Source organism: Rousettus aegyptiacus, unplaced genomic scaffold, assembly GCF_014176215.1.
Source record: "Rousettus aegyptiacus isolate mRouAeg1 unplaced genomic scaffold, mRouAeg1.p scaffold_m13_p_3, whole genome shotgun sequence".
Taxonomy (NCBI): Eukaryota; Metazoa; Chordata; class Mammalia; order Chiroptera; family Pteropodidae; genus Rousettus; species Rousettus aegyptiacus.
In genome coordinates this window covers 71,303,584-71,329,591 of record NW_023416306.1, presented here as the reverse complement: position 1 = coordinate 71,329,591, position 26,008 = coordinate 71,303,584, and the positions used below count along the sequence as shown (strand labels likewise).

The 26,008-nt window shown below is 32.7% G+C and overlaps 1 protein-coding gene across 4 annotated transcripts in view; it reads left to right on the top strand.

Annotated features, from left to right (window-relative positions):
• Nucleotides 1-26,008, top strand: part of ERCC6L2 (ERCC excision repair 6 like 2) — a 148,745-nt gene that overhangs the window by 53,985 nt on the left and 68,752 nt on the right. For all 4 annotated transcript variants that reach the window (XM_016159471.2, XM_016159470.2, XM_016159472.2 and 1 more), the window contains 4 exons: nucleotides 13,488-13,681; nucleotides 15,855-16,016; nucleotides 16,442-16,649; nucleotides 25,308-25,448. In XM_016159471.2, the coding sequence (XP_016014957.2) occupies nucleotides 13,488-13,681; nucleotides 15,855-16,016; nucleotides 16,442-16,649; nucleotides 25,308-25,448 (705 nt within the window). The remainder of the gene's footprint in view (nucleotides 1-13,487; nucleotides 13,682-15,854; nucleotides 16,017-16,441; nucleotides 16,650-25,307; nucleotides 25,449-26,008) is intronic.

The window sequence follows — 26,008 nt, the reverse complement described above, 5'->3', positions numbered from 1 at the left end:
TAATATCAACTTTTCTATTTAATCAGGCTTGTTAATTGCATTGTTAAAATTCTTAATACTTGTTTTTTTCTTCTTCTTTTTTTTTTTTTTGGTCTAGTTGAGTAATTGGATTCTGAGGGAAATGTGTATATTAAATTTTCATTCTTTGTCTTTCAGCTTTTTCTTTTTTTCTTGTGTTTGTACCAGTTTTTCTTGTTCAACAACTCCTGTTAAGTGTTCCATAGATTTTCTGTGCTTCTATATTGCCCTCGTGCTGGATTGACAGTTTATCTGTGTGTAGAATTCTGATTTCAAAATTTTCTTTTAAGAGTTACAGAAATAATTTTATTGTGTTCTGCTACTCCATATTGCAGATGAGAATCAGATGCTGAACTGACTTTTTTCCCCTGGAAAGGAAATTTTCTTTTTGCTTGAAAGTGTTTAGGACTTTTTCTTTATTCCTGAAATTCAGAATTTCTTTAGTCCCAACACTCACTGTAGAATTCTTTTAAAAAAGTTCTCCTGTTTTAGAAAACTATACATAGCACTTTGTATAGGTAAAGTAGAGTACTGATGCTAGAATCAGATTCTCTGAAGGAGTTCCTTTTTTAATTTATTACTATGCCATTTCTTTTTCTTCTTAATTTTTTTTCCAATAGTTCATTGCTAGCATATAGAACCACAACTGATTTTTTTTATATCAATTTTGCATCTTGCAACTTTACTAAATTTATTAGTTCTTAGAGATTTGATGGAGTCTTTAGGATTTTCTATATATATTATGTCACCTACAAATAGTTTTACTTATTCCTTTTCAATCTGGTTGCCTTTATTTCTTTTTCTTACCTAATTGTTCTAGATAGGACTTCTAGTACAATGTTGAATGAAAGTCATGAAAATGAACATCTTTGTCTTATACCTACTCTTAGAAGAAAAAAATTCAGCTTTTCACTATTAAGTATGAGGTTAGCTGTGAGTCTTATATGACCTTTTTTATGTTGAGGTACTTTTCTTCTATACATTATTTGGGGTGGAAGAAAATCTGAACCTGCCGATTACCACCAACAAAATCAAATCAGTAATCAAAAAAACTTCTAAAAAAAAAAAACGCCCTGGACCAAATGGCTTCATGGGTAAATTTTACCAAACACTCAAAGAAGACTTAACACCTATTTTTCTCAAACTATTTCAAAAAATTCTAGAAGAGAAAAGGCTCCCTAACTTTTTGTATAAGGCCACCATTACCCTGATTTTGAAACCAAACAAAGACATTACAAAAAAGAAAAAAGAAAAGAAAACTTTAGGACAATATCTTTGATGAACATTGATGCAGAAATTATCAACAAAATATCAGCAAGCCGAATTCAGCAATACTTTGAAAATATCATAAACCATGATCAAGTTGGATTTAATCCTGGGATGCAAGGTTGGTTTAATATCTGCAAATCAATAAATGTGATGAATCACTTTAACAAATTGAAAGATAAAAATCATATGGTCATATCAATAGATGTAGAAAAAGTGTTCAACAAAATCTAGTATCCATTTATGATAAAAACTCTCAGCAAAATGGGAATAGAGGGAACATACCTCAACATAATAAAGAGCATATATGACAAACCTACAGCTAACATCATGCTCAATGCAGAAAGGCTAAAAACATTTTTCTTAAGATCAGGAACAAGAAAAGGATGCGCACTTTCACCACTTCTATTAATGTAATATTGGAAGTCCTAGCTACAGCAATCAGACAACAAAGAGAAATAAAAGGCATCCAAAGTGGAAAGGAAGAAGTAAAACTCATTATTTGCAGATGACATGATATGTAGAGAACCTTAAAGATTCCACCAAATAACTGTTAAAACTGACAAAAGAATTTGGTAAAGTATCAGGATACAAAATTAATATTCAGAAGTCAGTGGCATTTTTATATACCAGTGATGAACTATCAGAAATAGAAATTAAGAAAACAATCCCCTTTACAATTGCATCAAAAACAATAAAATACCTAGGAATTAAATTAACCAAGGAAGTAGAAGACCTATTCTCAGAAAATTATAAGTCATTGGAAAAAGAAATTGAAGAAGATAAAAATAAATAGAAGCATATACTATGCTCATGGGTAGGAATAGTCAACATCATTAAAAGGCCTTACTACCCAAAGCAAGCTATAGATTCAATCCAATCCCTATCAAAATACCAATGGCATTTTTTTAGATAACTAGAACAAATAATCCAAAAATTTATATGGAACCATAAAAGATCACGAGTAGCCATGGCAATCTTGAGAAAGAAGAACAAAGTTGGAGGTATCACACAACCTGATATCAAACTATATTACAAGTCTATAGTAATCAAAACATCATGGTACTTGCACAAGAACAGACACGTAGATCAATAGAACAAAGAGAGAACCCAGACATAAATCCACTACTGTATGGTCATTTAATCTATGACAAAGGAAGCAAGAATATACAATGGGATAAAGACTGTCTCTTCAACAAATGGTAGTAGGAAAACTGGACCACTTTCTTATATCATATACAAGAATAAACTCAAAATAAATTAAAGACTTAAATGTAAGACCCAAAACCATAAAACTTTTAGAAAAAAACATAGGCAGTAAACTGTCCAATATTGCTATTAGTAATCTTTTTTTCTGCTATATCACCTCAGGCAAGGGAAACAAAGGAAAAAAATAAACAAATGGGGCCACATCAAACTAAAAAGTTTTTGTACAGCAAAGGAAATCATCCACAAAACTAAAATGCAGCCTACTGAATGCAAGAAGATATTTATCTATGATACATCGGACAAGGGGTTAATTTCCAGAATTTATGAAGAACACATAAAATTCAACAACAACAAATAATCTAATTAAAAAATGGGGAGAAGACCTCAATAGGTATTTCTTCAAAGAGGAAATACAGATGGCTAATAGACATATGAACAGATGCTCAAGGTCACTAATCATCAGAGAAATGCAAATTAAAGCCACAATATGATATGATATCACCTCACATCTGTCAGATTGGCTATCATCAATAAATCGAAAAACAATAAGTGTTGGTAAGGATGAGGATAAAAGGGAACTTTTGTGCAGTTACTGGGATTGCAAATTGGAGTAGCCACTGTGGAAAACAGTTTGGAGTATCCTAAAAAATTAAAAATAGAACTACCTTTTGGCCCAGCAATTGCACTTTTGGGTATTTACCCAAAGAAAACCCAAAACACTAGCTCATAAAGATCTAAGCACCCCTATGTTCATGTCAGCACTATTCACAATAGCAACTTAAGTGCCATCAATAGATGATTAGCTAAAGAAGATATGGTACATATATATAATGGCATATTACTCAGCCATAAAATATAAAATCTTACTATTTGCAATGACATGGATAAACCTAGAGGATATTATGTTGAGTGAAATAAGTCAGATAAATACCTTATGATTTCACTTATATGTGGAAATTAAGGAGTAAAAAAATTTAACAAACTAAACAAAAACAGACTCACAGATACAGAAAACAAATTGCTGATTGCCAGAAAGGAGGAGAGTTGGGGGACTGCATGAAAAAGGTGAAGGGATTTAGAAGTACAAATTAGTAGATAGAAAACAGCAACAGAGATGTAGAGTACAGCGTAAGGAATATAATCAATATTATTGAAGTGGCTGTGTGTAGTGCCAGATGGGTGCTAGAGTAATCGGGGGGATCACTTTGTAAATTACATAAATGTCTAACCATTGTACTGTATACCTGAAATGAATATAAAATAAATAAATAAATAAAATCCATGTTAAAAAAAAAAAGCAACTAGTCCAAAGTCACCCAATTAATACATGACAAATGAGATTTGAACCCGTTTGTCTTACTCCAAGGCCTGAGGTTTAGATAGTATAAAGGACCCCCTTTCAACATCAAAAAAAAAAAAAAATCCATAAACACTAACAAAATTATTGATTAAAAATACATAATGACAAAAGCAATGTTAATTTGATATAAATTAAGACATATTTTATGAATCTCAATAGTATCTTCACAATGTTTTACTAATCACAATAGGATCTACATGCATTTGAAAAACATGTGAAGGATATGTTACTTATTTAGTCTTTCACAAGGCCCTTCACAAGTGTCCCTTACAATAACGATGTCCCCTCAACCCACCAGCTAAGGGGCAGGCACATGACCCGAGTTTGGCCAGCTGCTTCAGGAACTTTGATATGAATCATAAGTCACGTATGACTACAATAGAACCTATAACTCAGTGGCTCCCATAGAATGTGCATAATAAATATTGAAGGAGGGACAGGTAGAAGGGAAGGAGGGAGAGAGCAAAGGAGGAAGGAAGGGAGGGGAAAGGATAAGGCAGGTTTAGTCAGGGACAAGGAAAAAAAGTATGAGGGTAGCTGTGAGTTTGTCATATATGGCCTTTTTTTTATGTTGAGGTAATTTCTTATATACCCTATTTGTTGAGAGCCTTTTATCATTAAATGATGTTAAATTTTATCAAATGCTTTTTTTTTTACATCATATGTTTTCTTTGGCATCTATTGAGATGATCATATAATTTTTATATTTTATTTTGTTAACGTGATGTGTCACATTTATTGTTTTGCATAAGTTAAACTGTTCTTGCAAATTTCATTGGATCATGGCGTATGAACCTTCTGATGTACTGTTGAATTTCATTTGTTAATATTTTGTTGAGCAATTTTGCATCAATGTTCATCAGAGTTATTGGCTTGTATGTTTCTTCTCCTATAATGTCCTTGTCTGATTTTGGTATCAGGGTAATGCTGGCCTCATAAAATGAGTTTGGAAGTGTTCCTTCCTCTTTTATTTTTAGAAGCATTTGAGAAGGATTATTGTTAATTCTTTAAATATTTGATAGAATTCACTAGTGAAGCTACCTGGTCCTAGATTTTTCTTTGTTAGGAGATTTTTGGTTCCTGATTCATTCAGTTTCTTTTTCTAGTAATCATTCTGTTTGGATTTTATATTTCTTCATGATTCAGTCTGGGTAGGTTGTATGTTTCTATTTCTTTTAGGTTATCTAATTTAGTGGCCTACAATTGTTCATAGTAGTGTCTTATGATCCTTTGTATTTCTGTGTTGTCAGTGATAATGTCTTCTCTTTCATTTCTACTTTTATTTATTTCAGTCATCTTTCTTTTATCTTAGTCTAGCTACAGGTTTGTCAATTTTGTTTTTTTCAAAAACTAGCTCTAGTTTCATTGATCTTTGCTATTTTCTTTCTAGTTTCTATTTCACATTTTTCCCACTCTGACTTTAGTTATTTCTTTCTACTAACTTTGAGTTTAATTTGTATTTCTTTTTCTAACTTGAGTTTTAAGGTTAGGTTGTTTATTTGAGATCTTTTTTTTTTTTTTTTTTTTTTTTTGATGTGAGCCTTTGTCTCTATACTTCCCTTTTAGAACTGCTTTGCTGCACTCCATAAGTTTTAATGCGTTGTGTTTCCATTTTCATTAGTCTCATGATATATGTTTTTTATTTTTCTTTTGACCCATTGGTCATTGAGAAGCAATTATTTAACCTCCATGTAGTTTCGAATTTTTCAGTGTTCTCTTGCAATTGATTTCTAGTTTAATATGATTGCAATCGGAAAAGATGTTTGATATGATTTCAATCTTCTTAAATTTATTAAGACCTGTTTTGTGGCCAAAAATATTATCTGTCCTGGAGAAAGTTCCTTGTGTACTTAAAAAGAATTTGCATTCTGATGCTATTGGATGGAACATACTGTATTATGTGTGTTAGATCTAATGTGTAATTTAAGTCCAATGTTTCCTTACTGATTTTCTGTCTGTGTAATCTATCCATTGTTGAAAGTGGGATATTGAAGTCCCCTGCTATTATAGTGTTGCTGTCATTTTCTCTCTTCAAATCTGTTTTTTGGTTCATATATTTAGGTGTTCTGATGTTGACTTCATAAAAACTTATAATTTTTATATCCTCAATTATATAATTTACTAATGACCTTGTCTTTTGTTATAGCATTCGGTTTAAAATCTTTTTTTTTTCCTGATATAAATGTAGCTAACTTTGCTTTCTTTTGATATCCATTTGCATGAAATATCTTTTCCATCCCTTCACTTTCAGTCTGTGTGTCCTTAAACATGAAGTGAGTCTCAAGTAGGTAGCATATAGTTGGGTCTTGTTTCTTTTTTTTTTTTTCCAATCTGTTCAGCCACTCTGTCTTTCAATTAGAGAATTTAGTTCATTTGTATTTACAGTGCCATTCTTTTTTATTATCTAGTCCTTTCAACTGCCTCAGCTCTGTTGTTATTGTTTTGTTTGTTGTTCTCAATTTTAGGTGCCCTCTAGGAAAACTTACTCTTTTATTAAAAAAAAAAAAAAAAGTTCCCTTACAAAGATATTGGATGGAATCCTCAGTTCTTCAAGTATGTCACTTCTCATCTGCTCTCACACTGTTCTGACCTTATGGTAGCGCCCTTCCAGGCATTTTACCACTATCATTGATTTATTTTTATTTTTGTTATTTTGTTTCATTGGCATCGACAAATAAAAAAAAATAGTTAAGATTCGAACTGTTCCATAAAGAAAGTTTTTAATGGGATTACCAGTAACATTCTACCCCAGAAGTAAATCAAAACAAAAATTATAATTTTGTGTGGTGAAATTCTTGAAAATTTACATAGGTCCATTTAAAACTTTGTGCCTTTTTAAAAAACAATTTATGAAATAGCTAGAGAAGAAATAAATTCCTTTATGTTTATTATGCTAATGCCATAATTACAATGGAATTCTATAAAATTAATGTTGGAAATCCTTGAAGACATCCTTTTAATGAGTTGAATGTTACAAATTAAGGAGTAAGTAGTAGGTTTGAGGTATGTGTGTGTGTGATATGATACATCTCATATACATTTTTAAACTTTTCATGTGTGAATAAATCATCTAAGAATGAGTGTTTTGTGCCAGGAATAAATTCCTAGAGGAAAAGATGCAAGCTATGAATTTCCAATGTTAATTTTTGGAATGATTCTTTGGATTTAGGCCAAGATTGGAATCCACTTTTCATGAAAATGAATCATAGTAAATTCATTTTAAAACATTACCTTATGTGATAAAACTTTAGAGATTATAGGTAAAATTCATAATTAGTATTAATGCAGAGGTTTAGCAATTGCAATACTAGCATCAGAAGCAGTTTGAATGATGATTGAACCAAAATATTTTCTATTATTTTATTTACTATACACTATTTCTTTGGTTCCTGATTTGTACTGAGAGGATTATCTGGCAGATGACACTAATGTGAACATCTTTATGCATTTATCTTTGAAACTTTTGCCATTATAACTGTAGGATAAATTCTTGGTACTAGAATTATACAGTATGTGGTACTGAAATTATTGGTAGGTACATATTACATTTTGATAGCTGAAGTAAAATTGCCCTTTCAAGAGCTTGTGCCAATATATATTCCCACCAGTATTGTATAAGAGTTTCTGTTTCCCATATTTTCATCTACTTTAGATGTAAACACACAAATTTATATCAGTCTGAGAGTTTAGAAAAAGTGTATCTTGCTTTGATTTGCACTTTTTAAATTATAAATAAGGCTGAATATCTTTCAGATACTTAAAAGACATTTTTAATGGCTTTGCCCATTTTTAAATCAAGTAATCAAGTTCTAGTTTTTAATTATATTCCTCGATTACCAGTCCTTAGGCATATATATATATATATATACACATACATACATATACACACACACACACACATATATATATATATATATTCTAGAGACTGATTTTTTATCTAGAATATGTTTTGCAAATATTTTCTTCACCACTTTTCAGAGTCAGCTTTTGACTTGTTTATCGTATATTTAAAATTTTTAGGTAGTTAAATATATTTATCTTAGCTTTAGGGATTTATATCTGCCTAGAAAAAAGTATTTTGTGCTCTGAGATTGTAAAAATGTTCACCCATGATTCTTTTATAATGAGTATGATTTATTTTATATGTTTATATATTTCTCTCAGCTAGAATTAATTTTGCTATAAAGACTGATCTAATAACCCAGTTTATTTTTTCCCGAGGTTGTTAGCTATTTACCTTAACTTCATTTATTGAATAATTGCTGTTTTTCACAGTGATTTGAAGGGTCATTTTTGGGCAAAATTAAATTCATTTATATATTTGGGTCTACTGCTAGACATATTTTTCTGTCCTATTGATTTATTTTTCATTTCTCTTCCAGTGTTAAGCAGTTTTAACTATTTTAGCTTTCAAATGTATTTTAACATTTTGTAGGACTAGTTTCTCCTCAGATTTTTCCAACTTTCCTTTAAAACTCTGTTGATGTTTTAGTTGGTATTACATTAAATTTATAGGTTTATATAGGGAGAATGAATATCTTTACAGTATAGCTATTGCATATTCAAGAGTTATTTTGTGCCCCTCAGAGTTTCTTTGTTTCTTATAAATTAACCAGATATTCTGTTTTTCTGGTTACAAATGGAATTTTTAAAATTTTGTTTACTAACTAGTTATATTTTTGTGCTTATTAAAACTATACTTCTTTATTTTTTTACTATTCACAATGATTTATTTATTGTTCATTTAGTTGGTTTATTTATGTTTTCTGCAAATAATTATAATTTTACTAGTCATTACCATTTTATATCTTATTTACTTTTCAGTGTTTAATTGCAAGATTTGATATTTATTGATTTGCTATCCATTGATATAATTGCTATAATCCTATAATTTTCTGTTATGATATAGAATGTTTGTCAGGTTTTGGTAATATTATTGTGCCAGATTCTTTCTTCTTTTAATTGGTTATTGGGATAACATTGGTTAATACGATTATATAGTTTTCAGGTATACATTATAATTTGACATCTGTATATTCTTTTTGGTTTTTTGTTTACATTTTATTTTTTATTTCCTCACTCCTCCCTCGCCCCATCTCCCTTCTGGTAACCACTAGTCCATTGTCCACGTCCATCAGTCACTGTTCATTTGTCCTGTTCATTTGTCGCTTTTAGGTTTATATTCCACATATAAATGATATCATGTGATTTTCAACTTTTTCTATCTGGCTTATTTTGCTTAGTATGATTATTTCAAGGTCCATTCATGTTGTTGCAAATGGCAGTATTTCATTTCTTCTTATGGCTGAGTAATATTCCATTATATATATGTACCACAACTTCTTTAGCCAATCAATCGCAGGACACTCTGGTTACTTCCATGTTCTGGCCACTGTGAATAATGCTGCTATGAACATCAGTGTGCAAATATCTTTTCGAATATGAGTTTTCAAGTCTTTGGTTAAATACCCAGAAGAGAAATTGCTGGATCATATGGTAGATCAATTCTTAGTTTTTTGAGGAACCTCTATACTGTTTTCCATAATGACTGTACCAATTTTCATTCCCACCAGAAGTGTATAAGTGTTCCTATTTCTCCACATCTTCTCCAACACTTATTACTTGTCCTGCTGATTATAGCTATTCTAACAGGTGTGAGATGGTATCTCATTGTGGTTTTGATTTGCATTTACTTAAGATGTTGAGCATCTTTTCATATATTTCTTGGCCATTTGTATGTCCTCTAGGGAGAAGTATCTGTTCAGGTCCTCTGCCCATTTTTGGATTGGATCATTGTTTTTTTGTTGTTATTGAGTCATATGAGTTCTTAGTATATTTTGGATATTAGGCCCTTATCGGAGGTGTTGCTTGCAAATATATTTTCCCATTCGGATAGTTGTCTCTTTACCTCGTTGAGCAGAAACTTTTTAGTTTGATGTAGTCCCATTCATTTATTTTAGCTTTTACTTCCCTTGCTTTTGAGGTCAAATTCAAGAAATCCTCTTTAAGTCCAAGGTCTTTGAGTTTAGTTCTTATGTTTTCTTATATGCATTTCATTGTTTCAGATCTTTTATTTAGGTCCTTAATTTAGGTCCATTTTGAGTTAATTTTGGTGTGTGGTGATAGACAACAGTCTAGTTTTATTCTTTTGCAGTAGCTTTCCAGTTTTCCCAGCACCGTTTATTGAAGAGGCTTTCCTTTCTCCACTTGATGTTTTTGGCTTTTTTGTTGAAAATTATTTGCCCATATAAATATAGATTTACTTCTGTACTCTCGATTCTGTTCCACTGGTCTGTGTGTCTGTGTGTCTGTTTTGCTGCTAATACCATGCCGTTTTGATTATTGTCACTTTGTAGTATAATTTGAAGTCAAGCATAGTGATGCCTCCAGCCTTGTTCTTTTTTCTCAGGATGCCTTTGGCAGTTCGGGGTCTTTTTTGCTTTCATACAAATATGATGATTTTTTTTTTATTTCTTTAAAAAATGCCAATGAGATTTTGATGGGGATTGCATTAAATTTGTTTAATGCTTTAGGCAATATGGTCATTTTAACTATGTTTATACTTCCAATCCAAGAACACAGAATATCTTTCCATTTCTTTGTATCTTCTTTGATTTCTTTTAATAGGATCTTATAGTTTTCATTATATAGGTCCTTCACATGTTTCATTAGATTTATTCCCAGGTATTTTATTCTTTTTGTTGCAGTTACAAAAGGAATTATTTTTTAAACTTTTTTTCTTACACTTCGTTATTAGAGTATAGGGATGCTCTGGATTTGTGAATGTTGATTTTGTATCCAGAGATTTTATTTGCTTATTGTTTCTAGTAGTATTCTTGTGGAGTCTTTAGGGTTTTCTATATAGAAAATCATGTAATCCGCAAATGGTGACAGTTTGACTTCTTCGTTTCCTATTTGGATGCCTTTTATATCTTTCTCTTGTCTAATTGCACTCACTAGGACCTCCAATGTTATATTGAATAAGAGTAGTGACAGGGGACAGACAGCCTTGCCTTGTTCCTGATCTTAGAGGGAAGGTTTTTAGTTTTTCACCATTAAGTATAATGTTGGCTGAAAGTTTGTCATATATGGCCTTTATTATGTTAAGGTACTTCCTTCTATACCGATTTTGTGAAGTGTTTCGATTATAAATGGATGCTGTATGTTGTCGAAGGCTTTTTCTGTATCTATTGATATGATCATATGATTCTTACTTTTAAATTTGTTAATGCGGTGTATCACATTAATCAATTTGTGTATGCCGAACCATCTCTGTGCCTCTGGGATTAATCCCATTTGATCGTGGTGTATAATCTTTTTAATAAGTTGCTATATTCAATTCACTAGTATCTTATTTAGGATTTTTGCATCTGTGTTCATGAGAGGTATTGGTCTGTAGTTGTCTTCTTTTTTTGTGTTATCTTTAACAGGTATTGGTATCAGAGTAATACTGGCCTCATAAAATGAGTTGGGAAGTATTGCTTCCTCTTTGACTTTTTGGAAGAGTTTGAGGAAAATAGGTATTCAATCTTCTTTGAATGCTTGATAAAATTCACTAGTGAAGCCATCTGGTCCTGGGCTTTTACTTTTTGGTAGGTTTTTGAATATTGTTTCAATTTCCATACTTCTGATCAGTCTATTTAGATTTTCCAGCTCATCTTGATTCAGTGTAGGAACGTTGTGTTTTTCTAAATACTGGTCCATTTCTTCTAGGTTATTAAATTTAGTGTCTTATACTTTTTCATAGTATTCTTGCATGATCCTTTGTATTTCTGTGGTGTGAGTTGTAATTTCCCCTCTTTCATCCCTGATTTTGTTTATTTGTGCCCTTTGCCTTTTTTATTTAGCGGGTTGGTAAAATCAACTGTTGTTTCTCTGTGGTCCCATTCTGCTTCTCTGCCTTCTGCCCTGATGATTGGGCCCTTTCACCCAGTGTGGGTTGCTCACAGCAGTCCCAGGCAGGGCTGTTTAGGGAAGTTCCCACACCCTCACCCCTCCTGCTCCTCCTGCAGGAGCTCTGGTGGCTATGAGAGGAGTTTCTTTATTTCTCCCAGTCCACCGCCCAATACCCGGGGTTCTGACCTTGGTGACAGAGTGGGAAAAAGGAACTCTTACATTCAGTAGGTTAATCTTCTGTTCTTCTTCTTTCTCTTTCCCAGTCACAGATTTGACATCTTATAGCTGACAAATGGCATAGCTGATATATTTCACAGAAGAGAGAGAAGGATTTAGAGTAGTGTATTTTTTTGTTGTTGTTAAACTGAAATTTTTTAGTGTATTTAATTATTTCATCTTTATCAAGTATGAAACTTTAGAAAAGAAACTTACGTATAACCCTACTAAATATAATAGCTTAGTAGTAGTGAGAACAGCAATAAATAAAAACATTCAAAAGTTAAAATGATTGATGACAGCAGGATTTAGGGGTAGTACGGAAAAGGTCAGTGGAACTCTAAAACAGTCATGTGAAGACTAAACAGATATTTTGTAATTCTGACGAGGCCCGCCTTGCTGGAGGGTTTTGTCAAAAGTCCCACTTAATGAGTTCAAGAGAGAACAAGAGGAAAGTCAGTAGAAACAATAAGTGTTGAGGATCATTGTTAAAAAGGAAGTTAAATCGCGAGGGAAAGCTAGAGAGAGATGTACGGGTTAAAAAGAGGTTTTTTGGTACTGTTTTGTAAGCCCGGGAAATGTTAGAACATGTTTACTTGTGGAATAATGTCATCGATTAAAAAGGAAAAGTTAATCATGTAGGGAAGATCATGGGCAATTTCTCTAGCATTGTCTTTTGGCTGTCAAGAAGTGATAGGAGCTACTGAATGTGTTCAGGATTTGTCTTTAGATAAGGACTAGGACAATTCATTCATGGTAACTGTGGGAGGGCAGAATATATAGAAATAAATATAGGTAGGTTATTGATACACAAGCACACCTCAGAGATATCAAGGGTTTGGTTCCAGACCATTGTAATAAAGTGAGTATCACAATAAAGCAAGTCATAATTTTATTGCTGGTGGAGGGTCTTGCCTTCAGTTTGTAAAAAAGCAACATCTGGAAAATGAAGTAAAGCGAAGTGCAATAAAACGGGGTATGCCTGAAATGATAAGAGAGGCGGAGGTTTTCTTCTAATTTCTTTGATTTTTCCAGTGACTTTTCCACGTCTTCAACTGATAGTCCCGGGGCGGGGGGGGGGGGGGGGGGAGAAATAAACTAGGGAAATGAAAAGAAAAGAGAGCTCTAGAAGACTATATATTTCAAGAAAAATACCTGCCTGCTTTGCATATTTATATTACCCACTTGACCCTTGAAGTTGTTATAGGGATCCTTATACTATTCTCTCCATTTTGAACAATTATTTCTCTCTTGTCTCTGAACTCCTTTTAGGGAGGGGAAATAAAAAAATAGCTTTTTTTGGACAAAGTTAAGTATTTTGTCCTAATAAAAAGCTAAGTAAACAATAAAGTATATTTCGATAGTCTTCTATTTTCAGATAAATCGCGTTTCTCCTTTAATTTATTGTTGTTAACTTCAGAGCCAAAAATTAAAAAAAAAGTTGTTGATATTCTGGATTTTACTTCAGGGTTCTTTTTGATTTTTAAAGAATATATCAGAATTTTTTTTCTTCTTCTTTTAGATGTTCTTAATAGTTGCTCCTCTTTCTGTCCTCTACAACTGGAGAGATGAATTGGACACCTGGGGATATTTCAGAGTCACTATTTTACATGGTAACAGAAAAGACAATGAACTGATTCGTGTAAAGCAGAGGAAATGTGAAATTGCTCTAACAACTTATGAAACACTGCGCTTATGTCTGGATGACCTTAACAGGTAATGGCAATAGTGGAAATAATCGCGTTAATATTCTGCTTACATCAATTCTGTTTATCCCTTTATATTGTGATTTTTGAAAAGCTCTTGATATTCTCTCGTATGATTTAATTTCCTTTCAGAATTATGGATATAGTCTAGAATAATTAACTTATTTTCTAAGGAAAAAACCTACATCAGATTTCCCACAATTTCTCTCCAAACAGTGCCTGTTAATGAATAAGACTTGTCCTGAATCTCATGTACAACCTTTAATGCATATGGTGCCTCAAGACTAAGTCAGTGATTTTCACAAATGATTTTAATTATGTGAGTGTTGTGAATGTAAAGGGGCAAAAAATACATATACATATTGTATGTATGTAGGGAAACTGTTCCAGTTTCCCTACATCCTGTCAACACTTGATATTGTCAATCTTTTTTGATTATAGTCATTCAAATGGATTTATAGTGGTATCTTGTGGTTTTATTTGCATTTCTCCAATGACTAATGACTAATAATGTTAAGAACCTTTACATGTGCTTATTTGCCATTTGTATATCTTCATTGGTAAAATGCCTATTAAAATATTTTATCCAGCTTTTAAATTGGATTGTTTAAGTTTGTATTGAGTTAGAATAGTTTTTCAAATATTCCATATGCAAGTTTTTACCAGATTAAGATTTGCATATATTTTCTCCCAGGCTGTAGCATGTCTTTGCATTTTCTTAACTGTGCCTTTGGAAGAGCAAGTTTTTAGCTTTAATCTAGTCCAACTTATCAAAATTTTTTTCACTAACTTTGCTTTTGGTGTCATTTCTAAGAAATGTATGCCCAGCTCCGAGTCACAAGATTTTTTCCTATGTTTTTAGAAGTTTAATAGTTTTAGCTCTTATGTTTAGTTCTGTCATCTATTTTGAGTTAATTTTTGTGAGGTGTGAGGGCACAAAAAATACCTTTACTCCCACTTTCTAAGTTTTTCTAGCTGGGCTAATAATCAAATTGACGTGAGACAGCGTATGGAGAAAATGTCCAAAATTTGTTATGAATGTACATTCAAGGGTGTTATAAGAAGATATGAGACCTGAAGACTCATTGGACAGTTGAAGTTTCAATGCCACTTTGGACAAAGGAGGAAAGGGGCAGGGATCTGGGATTTCAAATGGAAAGTAGGCAATTTACAGATAGATGAAAAAGAGCAAACATGGTAAACAAATTCTTGCTGAGTGACCCAGAAACAGTGGGACACAAGAGAATTTAGAGAACAGAGTTTTATGTGGATTCTCCCTGTCTACCACACTTGATTGTATGTGCAAAGGCAATTATACTAAGATGAATATGCTAAGGTTCTCTTCCTGAAGCTTTTTTAAAAATCTGAATTCCTTTAGGCAGGAAGTGGGAGGGTCAGACGTTCTTTCTGAGTCTTTTGTTTCTTAATAACCAGCTGAAAGTCAATATCCCAAAGACATATTTTGGTTCTCCTCAGAGGTGAGGGTCTAAATTTATTTTCTTTCTTAGAACTATTCCCTAGGTTTTTATTTGTTAAATGTTTTATACTCAGTTATAGTCACTCTTGGTGATGCTCAAATTTTCCGATTAGCCTAGATCCTCTGTCCTTTGGACTGCCTCTATTTATCTTTGGATACATCTGTGCTTTCTGTTTCTTCAGTATTTTCCCTGTGGCACACCTGAAATCAACTATTTCTCCTTAGGGCTCTGGTTCATTTTAGTGGGTTGCCTGCTGTGGGTGCTTATTACTACTGGGGTAACAATCAATCTAAACCTTTTTAGCAGCCAGCTATATAAATCTTCTTTTAAAATCATGAGTTCATATTGATTTTTTTTCATTCAGATTTAACATTGCAAGCTTTGCTTCATATATTTTATATTTATTTCAATGGCTTATTACTTTAAAAATTTTTTTGTCATTAGTTTATGTTTAAATGAGTTTATTTTTATTCCACTATCATTAAACAGAATCTCTCTATATACCCTTATGTCTCTATACACATTTTCTTTCCATGGGTTGTCCAAATGCAATCATTTAACTAACTAGGTGAGAATCCTATGGAATCATCGAAGAGTAAAGAGAGAAAAAACTCTAAAACTTTGGTAGAGAAAGCTGCTTTCTAAAAATTATATAGGCTAAGAAAAGGAAGTTTTCTCAACTTCTTCTTTTTTCTCACTTAATAGTTTGGAATGGTCAGCTGTCATTGTGGATGAAGCTCATAGAATCAAGAATCCAAAGGCTAGAGTAACAGAAGTTATGAAAGCTTTAAAATGTAATGTTCGCATTGGCCTCACTGGAACCATTCTTCAGAATAACATGAAAGAACTGTGGTGTGTTATGGACTGGTGAGTGAAAACACTTTTTATTTTTTTGAAAATTATTTTGCATATCTTTAATTTAATGTTATCTTGTTTGCTAATTATTAGTTTCTGGGGGGAAAAACACATTTTTTTTGTCTGTTAACAGAAGTGTTCGATCTCAAACATAGTATACAAAATAGAAAGTCCCATGAAAATCTATCTTTATATGTATTACTCTTGGTCCATGAAGTAAATATCTGAACTATTTTACCAATTCTGTCATCATTTCATAATTTTTTACTGGAACTGTCATAAAGAATGTTCTATTTACTTGCTTTTTGTTATTGTCATTAACAAAGAAGCAACAGTGTATTTCTCAGAAGCAAAAAAAAAAAAAAAAAAGAAAGCCAATGCTTTTTCTTTTAGATAATTTAATAAAGCCCTAACTTCTTTTTATTGCCTTTATGAAGGGCTGTGCCAGGACTTTTAGGTAGCAGGAACCACTTCAAGAAGCAGTTTTCTGACCCAGTAGAACATGGTCAGAGACACACAGCAACAAAAAGAGAACTAGCTACTGGCCGAAAAGCTATGCAAAAGCTTGCAAAGAAGATGTCTGGATGGTTTCTCAGGCGTACCAAGACACTAATCAAGGATCAGTTGCCTAAGAAGGAAGACCGAGTAAGAATCGCAGTAATTTCTTTTTGTCTTTTCTTTTTTTCCCTGAAAGAAATTATTTTTGATAGGAAATGTATCCCCGTGGTATTTTATGAATACAGTTTATTTTTTGTCTTTTACTCAGTGTTAAAAAAAATTATATGCAGAACTTCAGAAAACATTAATTGAGGTTAGTATTAACTTTACTAACCTGTCAGCTGATAGGTTAGTAAAGTTAAACTCATTTCTCTTATTTTAGAACAAAAAGACCTTTGATATAATTTTTTTTTCCATGAAGAAAGAAGACCTCTTCCTGATGTGTTTTCTGTTCACATTTTGTCCTTCCTACACTGTGCCATTTACAACTCAGTGTATTCTTTGGTACTTTAATTCTAGCTATAGGCTCAGTGTGATTAAAAGCTTTTTATTATTATAGATTTGTTTCTTGTAGAATGGTATTTGCAGTGATATAATTAACTTACTTTTATAACTTTGTAGGAAAATTACAATGAAATTCTGTTAATTGTTTAAGGAAATTTGAGGAGTTGACCTTAAAAGGATTTTTTTTTTTTTAACATAGTGGTTCTCTTCTTTAGTTTCCAGTCTCCTGGTTTTTCTAGCTCAAACAACGAAATAAAGGTTCTATAAATTACTTTGAACTAAATCTAACTAATGTTGACCCAAATAAGGGTGATTCTATCAAATATCCTCTAGTCTTAGGATAGCCTTTTGATTATTACTTTAAAAAGATTGATTTGAAAGGAAAATATGATACTGATATACGAGTTGATATAACATTTGACTTTTTGATCTAAAGGAATTATTTAATTGGAAAACTTCATGAATCCCCCCCACTTTTAAAAAATGTTTTTGCAATTTATTGTAATTTATTTAGTTGACTACCTAGTAAGAAAACAAATCATAAAAATAGGAAAAGAGAGTTACAATAGAAGTTTAGAGCTTGGACTCTAAAATCAAATACCACAGTTTGAATCCTGGCTCCTCAACTAATGAGTTTTCCCAGAACTTGCAATTCACTAAGTTTCTCAAACCTTGACTTCTTTGTCTGTTACATGGGAATGATGATAACAGTGTCTGCCTCACATGATTGCTTTGAAAAGTGTGACATTTAAAAAGTGTTCAGTAAATATTACTACATGTTTTAGTAACACCAACGCAACAATAAAATAAATTTAACCAAGGAGGTAAAAGACCTAAACACTGAAAAGTATAAGACATTAATGAAAGAAGTTGACACAAATAAATGCAAAGATATCCCATGTTCATGGGTTGGAAGAATTAATATTGTTAAATTGTTCATCTGTCCAAAGCCATCTGTGGATTCGATACAATCCCTATCAAAATTCCAATAGCATTTTTTTCCTGTGCATTTATATTCAAAGTATATAAAGGATGTATGCAACTCAATAGCAATAATAATAATAATAATAATGATCTGATTAAAGAATCGGCAGAGGATATAAAAAGACATTTTTCTAAAGAAGACATACAGATGACAGGCACATGACAGAATGTTCAATATCACTAATTATCAGAGAAATGCAAATCAGAACTACAAGGAGGTATGACCTCTCACTTGTTAGAATGGCAGTTGTCAAAAAGACAAGAGATAACAAGTGTTGGTGATGGTGTGAAGAAAAGTAAACTTTTGTGTATAGTTGGGAATGTAAGTTAATAGAGCTACTATGGAAAGCAGTTTGGCAATTCCTCAAAAAATTTAAAATAGAACTATCATATGGTCTAGCAATCCCACTTCTGAGTATATATCCAAAGGAAATAAAATTATTCTCATAGAGATATCTGAACTCACATGTTCATTGCTTCATTATTAGTTTTTTTTTAATCCAGCATTGTTTTATATAGACTTCCCTGTATTTGTTTGGATGCACAAATTTGTCCCTTTTTGGGGGCAGTAATATTCAGTTGTAGCGATATACACATAAATATTTATAAATAGAATAAATAGCTGTTCCCTGTCATTCACAGTCCTCAAAGTCCTGTTATGAGTATATTTAGTTTTTTGACCCTATTTATATCCAGCTATAACTAGAACAGTTTTACCAATTTCCAGAGCTACTGGAAATGTAAATTGTATCCCCCATAACTTATGGCATTATTTTGTCATATTTTCTTATCTTTTTTAATTAGCGTACAAAATAGCAATTTATAGTTTCTTTTATATGTATTTAAATCTTATCATTACTGAACTTAGGAATTTATAGAAAGATATTAAATACAAATACTTTATCTTGTTTTCTGTAATATGAAGTTTTTGATATTTGTGTATCCAAACAAATACAGGGAAGTCTATATAAAAGAAATTCAGTAATTACAAGTCATATCATCATTCTAAAATCTTCTGTTTTTCTTATCTAGTTTTTTTTTAAATTAAGTTTATCGGGGTAACATTGGTTAATACAATTATATAATTTTCAGGTGTACCTTATAACTTGACATCTGTATATTCTATTGTGTTTACCACCCAAAGTCCAGTTTCCTCAGCTTCTATATATTTGATCCCCTTTACCCACTTCACCCTCCCCCTATCCCTTTATATTTGATCACCTTTACCCTGTCTACCTGCTCCCTCCTCCTCTATCCCTTACCCTCTGGTAACCACGAGTCAATAGTCCATGTCCATGAGTCTCCGTTTGTTTCTCCTGTTCATTTGTTGCTTTTAGGTTTATATTCCACATATAAATGATATCATGTGATTTTCAACTTTTCTGTCTGGCTCATTTCGCTTAGTATGATTATTTCGAGATGCATCCATGTTGTTGCAAATGGCAGTATTTCATCTCTTCTTATGGCTGAGTAATATTCCATTGTATATATGTACCACTGCTTGTTTAGCCAATCATCTGTCATAGGACACTTCAGTTCCTTCCATGTCCTATGAATAATGCTGCTATGAACATCAGTGTGCAAATATCTTTTTGGATATGGGTTTTCAAGTCTTTGGGGTAAATACCCAGTAGAAGGATTACTAGATCATATGGTAGATCAATTCTTAGTTTTTTGAGGAATCTCCATACTATTTTTCATAGTGACTGTAGCAATTTTCATTTCCACCAGAAGCATATAAGGGTTCCTTTTTCTCTGCATCCTCTCCAACATTTGTTATTACTTGTCTTGTTGATAATAGCTATTCTAACAGGTGTGAGATGGTATCTCATTGTGGTTTTGATTTGCATTTCCCTAATTGCTAGTGATGTTGAGCATCTTTTCATATAGTTGTTGGTTATTTGTATGTCCTCTAGGGAGAAGTGTCTGTTCAGGTCCTCTGCCCATGTTTTGATTGGATTGTTTGTTTTTTTGTTGTTACTGAGTCGTATGAGTTCTTTGTATATTTTGGATATTAGGCCCTTATCGGAGGTGTTGCTTGCAAATATATTTTCCCATTCGGATGGCTGTCTCTTTACAAATTCTTGTTGACAATTTCTTTAGCTGAGCAGAAACCTTTTAGTTTGATGTAGTCCCATTCATTTATTTTAGCTTTTACTTCCCTTGCTTTTGAGGTCAAATTCATGAAATCCTCTTTAAGTCCAAGGTCTTTGAGTTTAGTTCTTATGTTTTCTTATATGCATTTCATTGTTTCAGGTCTTCTTATATTCAGGTCGTTAATCCATTTTGAGGTAGTTTTGGTGTGTGGTGATAGACAATAGTCTAGTCTCAGTCTTTTGCAGTTGGCCTTCCAGTTTTCCCAGCACCATTTATTGAAGAGGCTTTCCTTTCTCCATTGTATGTTTATGTTGATTCTTCCAACCTAAGAACATGGAATATCTTTCCATTCCTTAGTATCTTCTTCAATTTCTTTTAATAGGGTTTTATAGTTTTCATTATATAGGTCCTTCACATGTTTCGTTAGATTTATTCCCAGGTATTTATTCTTTTTGTTACAATTGCAAAAGGAATTATTTTTTATACTTCTTTTTCTGACGCTTCATTATTCGAGTAAAGGAATGCTATGGATTTTTGGACGTTGATTTTATATCCAGAGATTTTATTTGCTTATTGTTTCTAGTAGTGTTCTTGTGGAGTCTTTAGGGTTTTCTATATAGAAAATCATGTCATCCACAAATAGTGACAGTTTGACTTCTTCGTTTCCTATTTGGATGCCTTTTATATCTTTCTCTTGTCTAATTGCACTCGGTAGGACCTCCAATGTTATATTGAATAAGAGTAGTGACAGGGGACAGCCTTGCCTTGTTCCTGATCTTAGAGGGAAGGTTTTTAGTTTTTCACCATTAAGTATAATGTTGGCTGAAGGTTTGTCATATATGGCCTTTATTATGTTTAGGTACTTTCCCTTCTATACCATTTTTTTTGTTTCGATTATAAACGGATGCTGTATGTTGTCGAAGGCTTTTCTGCGTCTATTGATATGATCATATAATTCTTATTTTCTAATTTGTTTATGTGGTATATCACATTGATCGATTTACATATGTTGGACCATCCCTGTGCCCCTGGTATGAAGCCCACTTGATTGTGGTGTATAATCTTTTCAATATGTTGCTATATTCGGTTCACTAGTATCTTATTTAGGATTTTTGCATCTGTGTTTGTGATAGATATTAGAATGTAGTTTTCTTCTTTTTTGTGTGTTATCTTTAACAGGTTTTGGTATCGGCGTAATATTGGCCTCAAAAAATGAGTTGGGAAGCATTGCATCCTCTCAATTTTTTGGAAGAGTTTCAGGAGACTAGGTATTCAATCTTCTTTGAATGTTTGGTAGAATTCACTGGTGAAGCCATCTGGTCCTAGACTTTTACTTTTTGATAGGTTTTTGAATATTTTTTAATTTCTGTACTGCAGATCAGTCTATTTAGATTTTCCAGTTCTTCTTGCTTCAGTGTAGGAAGGTTGTATTTTTCTAAATACTGGTCCATTTCTTCTAGGTTATTAAATTTGGTGTCTTATACTTTTTCATAGTATTCTTGCATGATCCTTTGTATTTCTGTGGTGTGAGTTGTAATTTCCCCTCTTTCATCCCTGATTTTGTTTATTTGTGTCGTCTTTTTCCTTTAGTGAGTCTAGCCAGGAGTTTGTCAATTTTATTAACCTTCTCAGAGAACCAGCTCTTTGTTGCATTTATTTTTTCTGTTGGTTTTTTGTTTGTTTGTTTGTTTTTTGTTTTCAATTATATTTATTTCTGCTCTAATTTTGATGATTTCTTTTGTTCTGCTGACTATAGGCCTCATTTGTTCTTCCTTTTCTAGTTTTTTTAAGATGAAGTGTTAGATTGTTTATTTGGGCTCATTCTTGTTTTTGGAGTTAGGCCTGTATTGATATGAACTTTCCTTTTATGACCACTTTTGCCATGTCCCAAAAGTTTTGATATGTTGTACTATCATTATCATTTGTTTCTATGTATCTCTTAATCTATCTTTTTATTTCTTCTCTGACCCAGTTATTCTTCAGTAGCATGTTGTTTAATCTCTATGTATTTATGGTTCTTCCTTCTTTCTTTTTGCAGTTGATCTCTAGTTTCAAAGCATTATGATCATAGAATATTGTCGGTATGATTTTAACCCTCTTATATTTGTTGAGGCTTCCTGTGTCCCAGTATGTGGTCAATTCTTGAGAATGTTCCATGTACAATAGATAAGAATGTATAATCAACTGTTTTGGAATGGAAGGCTCTGTAAATGTCAGTTATGTCCAGTTGGTCTAATGTGTCATATAAGGATGTTATTTCCTTATTGATTTTCTGTTTGGATGATCTGTCCATATCCGACAGTGGGATATTTAGGTCCCCTACTATAATAGTGTTTTGATCTTTTTCTCCCTTTAGTTCTGTTAGTAATTGCTCTACATATTTCAGGGCTCCCTGATTGGGAACATGTTATATCTTCTTGGTACATGATTCCCTTTATCATTATGAAGTGTCCCTCAGTATCTTTCTTTCCCTTTTTTATTTTGAAGTCTATTTTGCTTGCTATTAGTACCAGTACTCCCACTTTTCTCTGAATGCCATTCACTTGAAATATCATTTTCTAACCTTTCACTTTGTGTCTATATTTGTCTTTGGAGCTGAGATGTGTCTCCTAAAGGCAGCATATGGTTGGGTTTTGTTTTTTATCCATTCTGCAACTCTGTGTCTTTTTATTGGTAAGTTCAGCCCATTTACATTTGGGGTGATTATTGAAATATGAGCTCTTCTTACAGCCATTTTATCTTTTACTTTCTGTTAGCTTAGTGTTTTCATTGCTTCCTTGTCCTCGTGTTTCAGTTTTCTTTATTTTGGTTGGCTTTTGTGGGTTTTTGCTCTGGTTCTTCTTGTTTTATGTTATATACTTCAGTTCTAAATCTTTGGTGTGTGGTTATCATTATGAATATGAAAAAGATAATTATATATATACAGTCATCCATTTTCTTCTGTGCGTGCTTTTTCTCCATTCCCCTTTGCAAATTTGGATCTTTGAACCACCCCCCCTTCAGTCATTGTTATCTGAATTTGTCCCTATGTATGCTGAACGTTCATTGCTATCTTGCTATACCAATTCTCTTCTTATTGTTTAAGCTTATAATGCCCTGTTCTTGTTAGGATTGCACTCCTGTGCTTCTATTTGCTTAATAGTCACTTTACTCCCAATTATGTATTTTCTTTTTTTTGTCATTTTACTTCAGGTAAACTGACCCCTTTCACTATTTCCTGGAATGCAGGCCTTATAGTGGAGAATTCCCTCAATTTTTGTGTCTGGAAAGGTCTTAATTTCTATATCATATCTAAAGGAGAGCTTAGCTGGATACATTATTCTAGGCTGGTAGTTCCTTTCACTTAATAGTTTAAATATTTGATTTCATTCTTTTCTGGCTTGTAAGGTTTGTGCTGAGAAGTCCAAGGATAATCTAATGAGTCTTCCTTTATAAGTTACCATTTTCTTCTCCCTGGCTGCCCTGAGAATTCGGTCTTTGATGTTGATTTCTGATAACTTTAATACAATGTGTCTTGGTGAAGACCTTTTTGGGTTGAGATAATTGAGTGTTCTGTTGACTTCTTGAATTCCAAGCTCCAGCTCATTCCTTAGATTTGGGAAATTCTCATCCACTTTTGTCTGAAAATGTTTTCTAATCCTTCTTCCTTTTTCTCGCCTTCAATAATGCCCATTATTCTTATGTTTCCTCTCCTGATGGTATCAGCTAGTTATTGTATTTCTCTTTCATTATTTTTCATTCTCCAGTTTTCCTCTTCTTCCTTCTGATTTATTTTTAGATATCACTGATTCCTTCCTCCATTTGGTTGACTCTATTTCCCAAGCTTGCTATTTTATTTTTCAACTTTTGCAGTGTGTGTGTGTGTGTGTGTGTGTTTAATCTCCGGATGATCTATTCTGTTATTTTTCAGGGGTTCAGTCACCTTACTGTGCTCATCTAGTCATTTTTTCAATTCCTGAAATTGTTGATATGATTCATTTTGGAACTCGCTTTTTTTTTTTTTTCAGAAGTGCCATCCCTAATTCTCTGTCATTTTTCTCTTTCTTCCTGAGATGACTTGTGACCTTGATTGTTCATGGTTTCTAATGGACTATTTCTCCTCTTGGGAATTAATGGAAGTGTATTCTGTTGTTTATCCAAAAAGAAGATTTATTATATAAAGGTCTCTCTTTAGCTTGTTGCAAGGAAGGTGCTTTTTTTTTTTTTTTTTGGTGTCCAGTAGGTGGCGTCTAAGCCTCTTGGATTCCTGCTATATATAAAGGCTAAATAATGTCTTTTTTATTTTCTTGTAGATATTTAATCATGCTTGCTGCCCTCAGTTTCAGTCCTTGTCAGTATCAGCGACAGTCTCAATAACATTTGCTCAGATTCCCCTGGGGCTCCACGGTACTCCATCTTGGAGGGTATGGGGTAGGGGCCCTCTGGGTTAGGAGTTGGGATCTGTGGCTCAGCTTCAGTTTTGCAACTGGTAAAAATCAACTGTTGTTTCTTTGCAGTCCCATCCCACTTCTCTGCTTTCTGCCCTGATGACTTGGTCCTGCTGCCAGCTTCCTGGAACTCACAGCACTCCCAGGCAGGGCTGTTCAGGGAAGTCCCTGTACCTTCTCCCTTACGCCTCCTCCTACAGGGAGCTCTGGCAGCTGGGAGAGGCAGCTTCTTTATTTCTCCCAGTCCACCGCCTGACACCCAGGGTTCTGACCTATGGTAGCTCTTATACGCAGATTCCATGCTCAGAAATGCTGGTGTGCAGTTTAGGTGTTTTTTGTTGAATTTTAAATGTTCAGCTTATTATTGTTTCAAGGGGAGAGATCTGAGGATGTCTCTCACTCTGCCATGTTTCCTAGAATCCCTATTTTTTTTTTATTTGACTTAAAATTTAATCATTTATTTGCATGATAGACTAAAAATATGGAACACTGAAAAGACACAAGTTTTGAGAACTATATAAGGAAATTACATAACTTTTTCACATTATGATTCTTCTCAATTAAAAACAAACATTTATTTGAAAATAAAGTTATAATTTTTTTTAGTTTTGGATAGGGTGCTGGCAAAGAATATAGGAGCAATGGGAGGCATTGTCATAATGATGTACTTAGAAGAAAAATAAATAAGTTTATGAGTAGTTTTCTCTATTACAGTCTATGAACTCTTATGTGCATTGTGATTATTAATGCTATAAAAAATGATACTAGTAATTACCTGTATTTTTCTTGGCAGATAGTGTATTGTTCTCTGACAGATTTTCAGAAAGCTGTCTATCAAACAGTATTAGAAACAGAAGATGTGACTTTGATACTTCAATCTTCTGAGCCTTGCACCTGCAGTAGTGGCCGAAAAAAGAGAAATTGTTGTTATAAGGCAAGCATTTCAGTATATCTTTACCGTCTTGTTTTCATTACATAGAGCTCTATTGTTGTCAGAGTAAGTAGCAGATAAAGTTTTTCACAGATAGTTCTAAATAAGTTCAATTTGATATCCTCCACTTCAGCTTTTATTGGGAAGTATCCCACTTTCATGTTAAAATTTCATTCATTTTTAGCAAGTCTCTCATTATCCACTGATAGTAAACTTACTCTTTCATAGCAGGCTTAAAATATTATTCTGATCTGAGATATAATATTATTTTAATAGAAACTGTATACAATATTATTTTTATTTAGAAAAAAATTTTTTACCTTCTATTTTTTTTATCTCCTATCTGCCTTTTTTTACTTCTATTTTTTTTTTAGCAAGTTTCCTGTCACATAACTTTGTATATAGAGGGACCCTAAATAAATATTTATATAGATCAATATTTATTCTATCTCTCATTTATTTTGCTGTTTTAACCACTTCACATTTTTTTGTAATAGCCCAGATTCATAGGAAGCCTTGTAATATAAACAAAAGGAGTTTTATTACCAGGAACCTCTATAGCA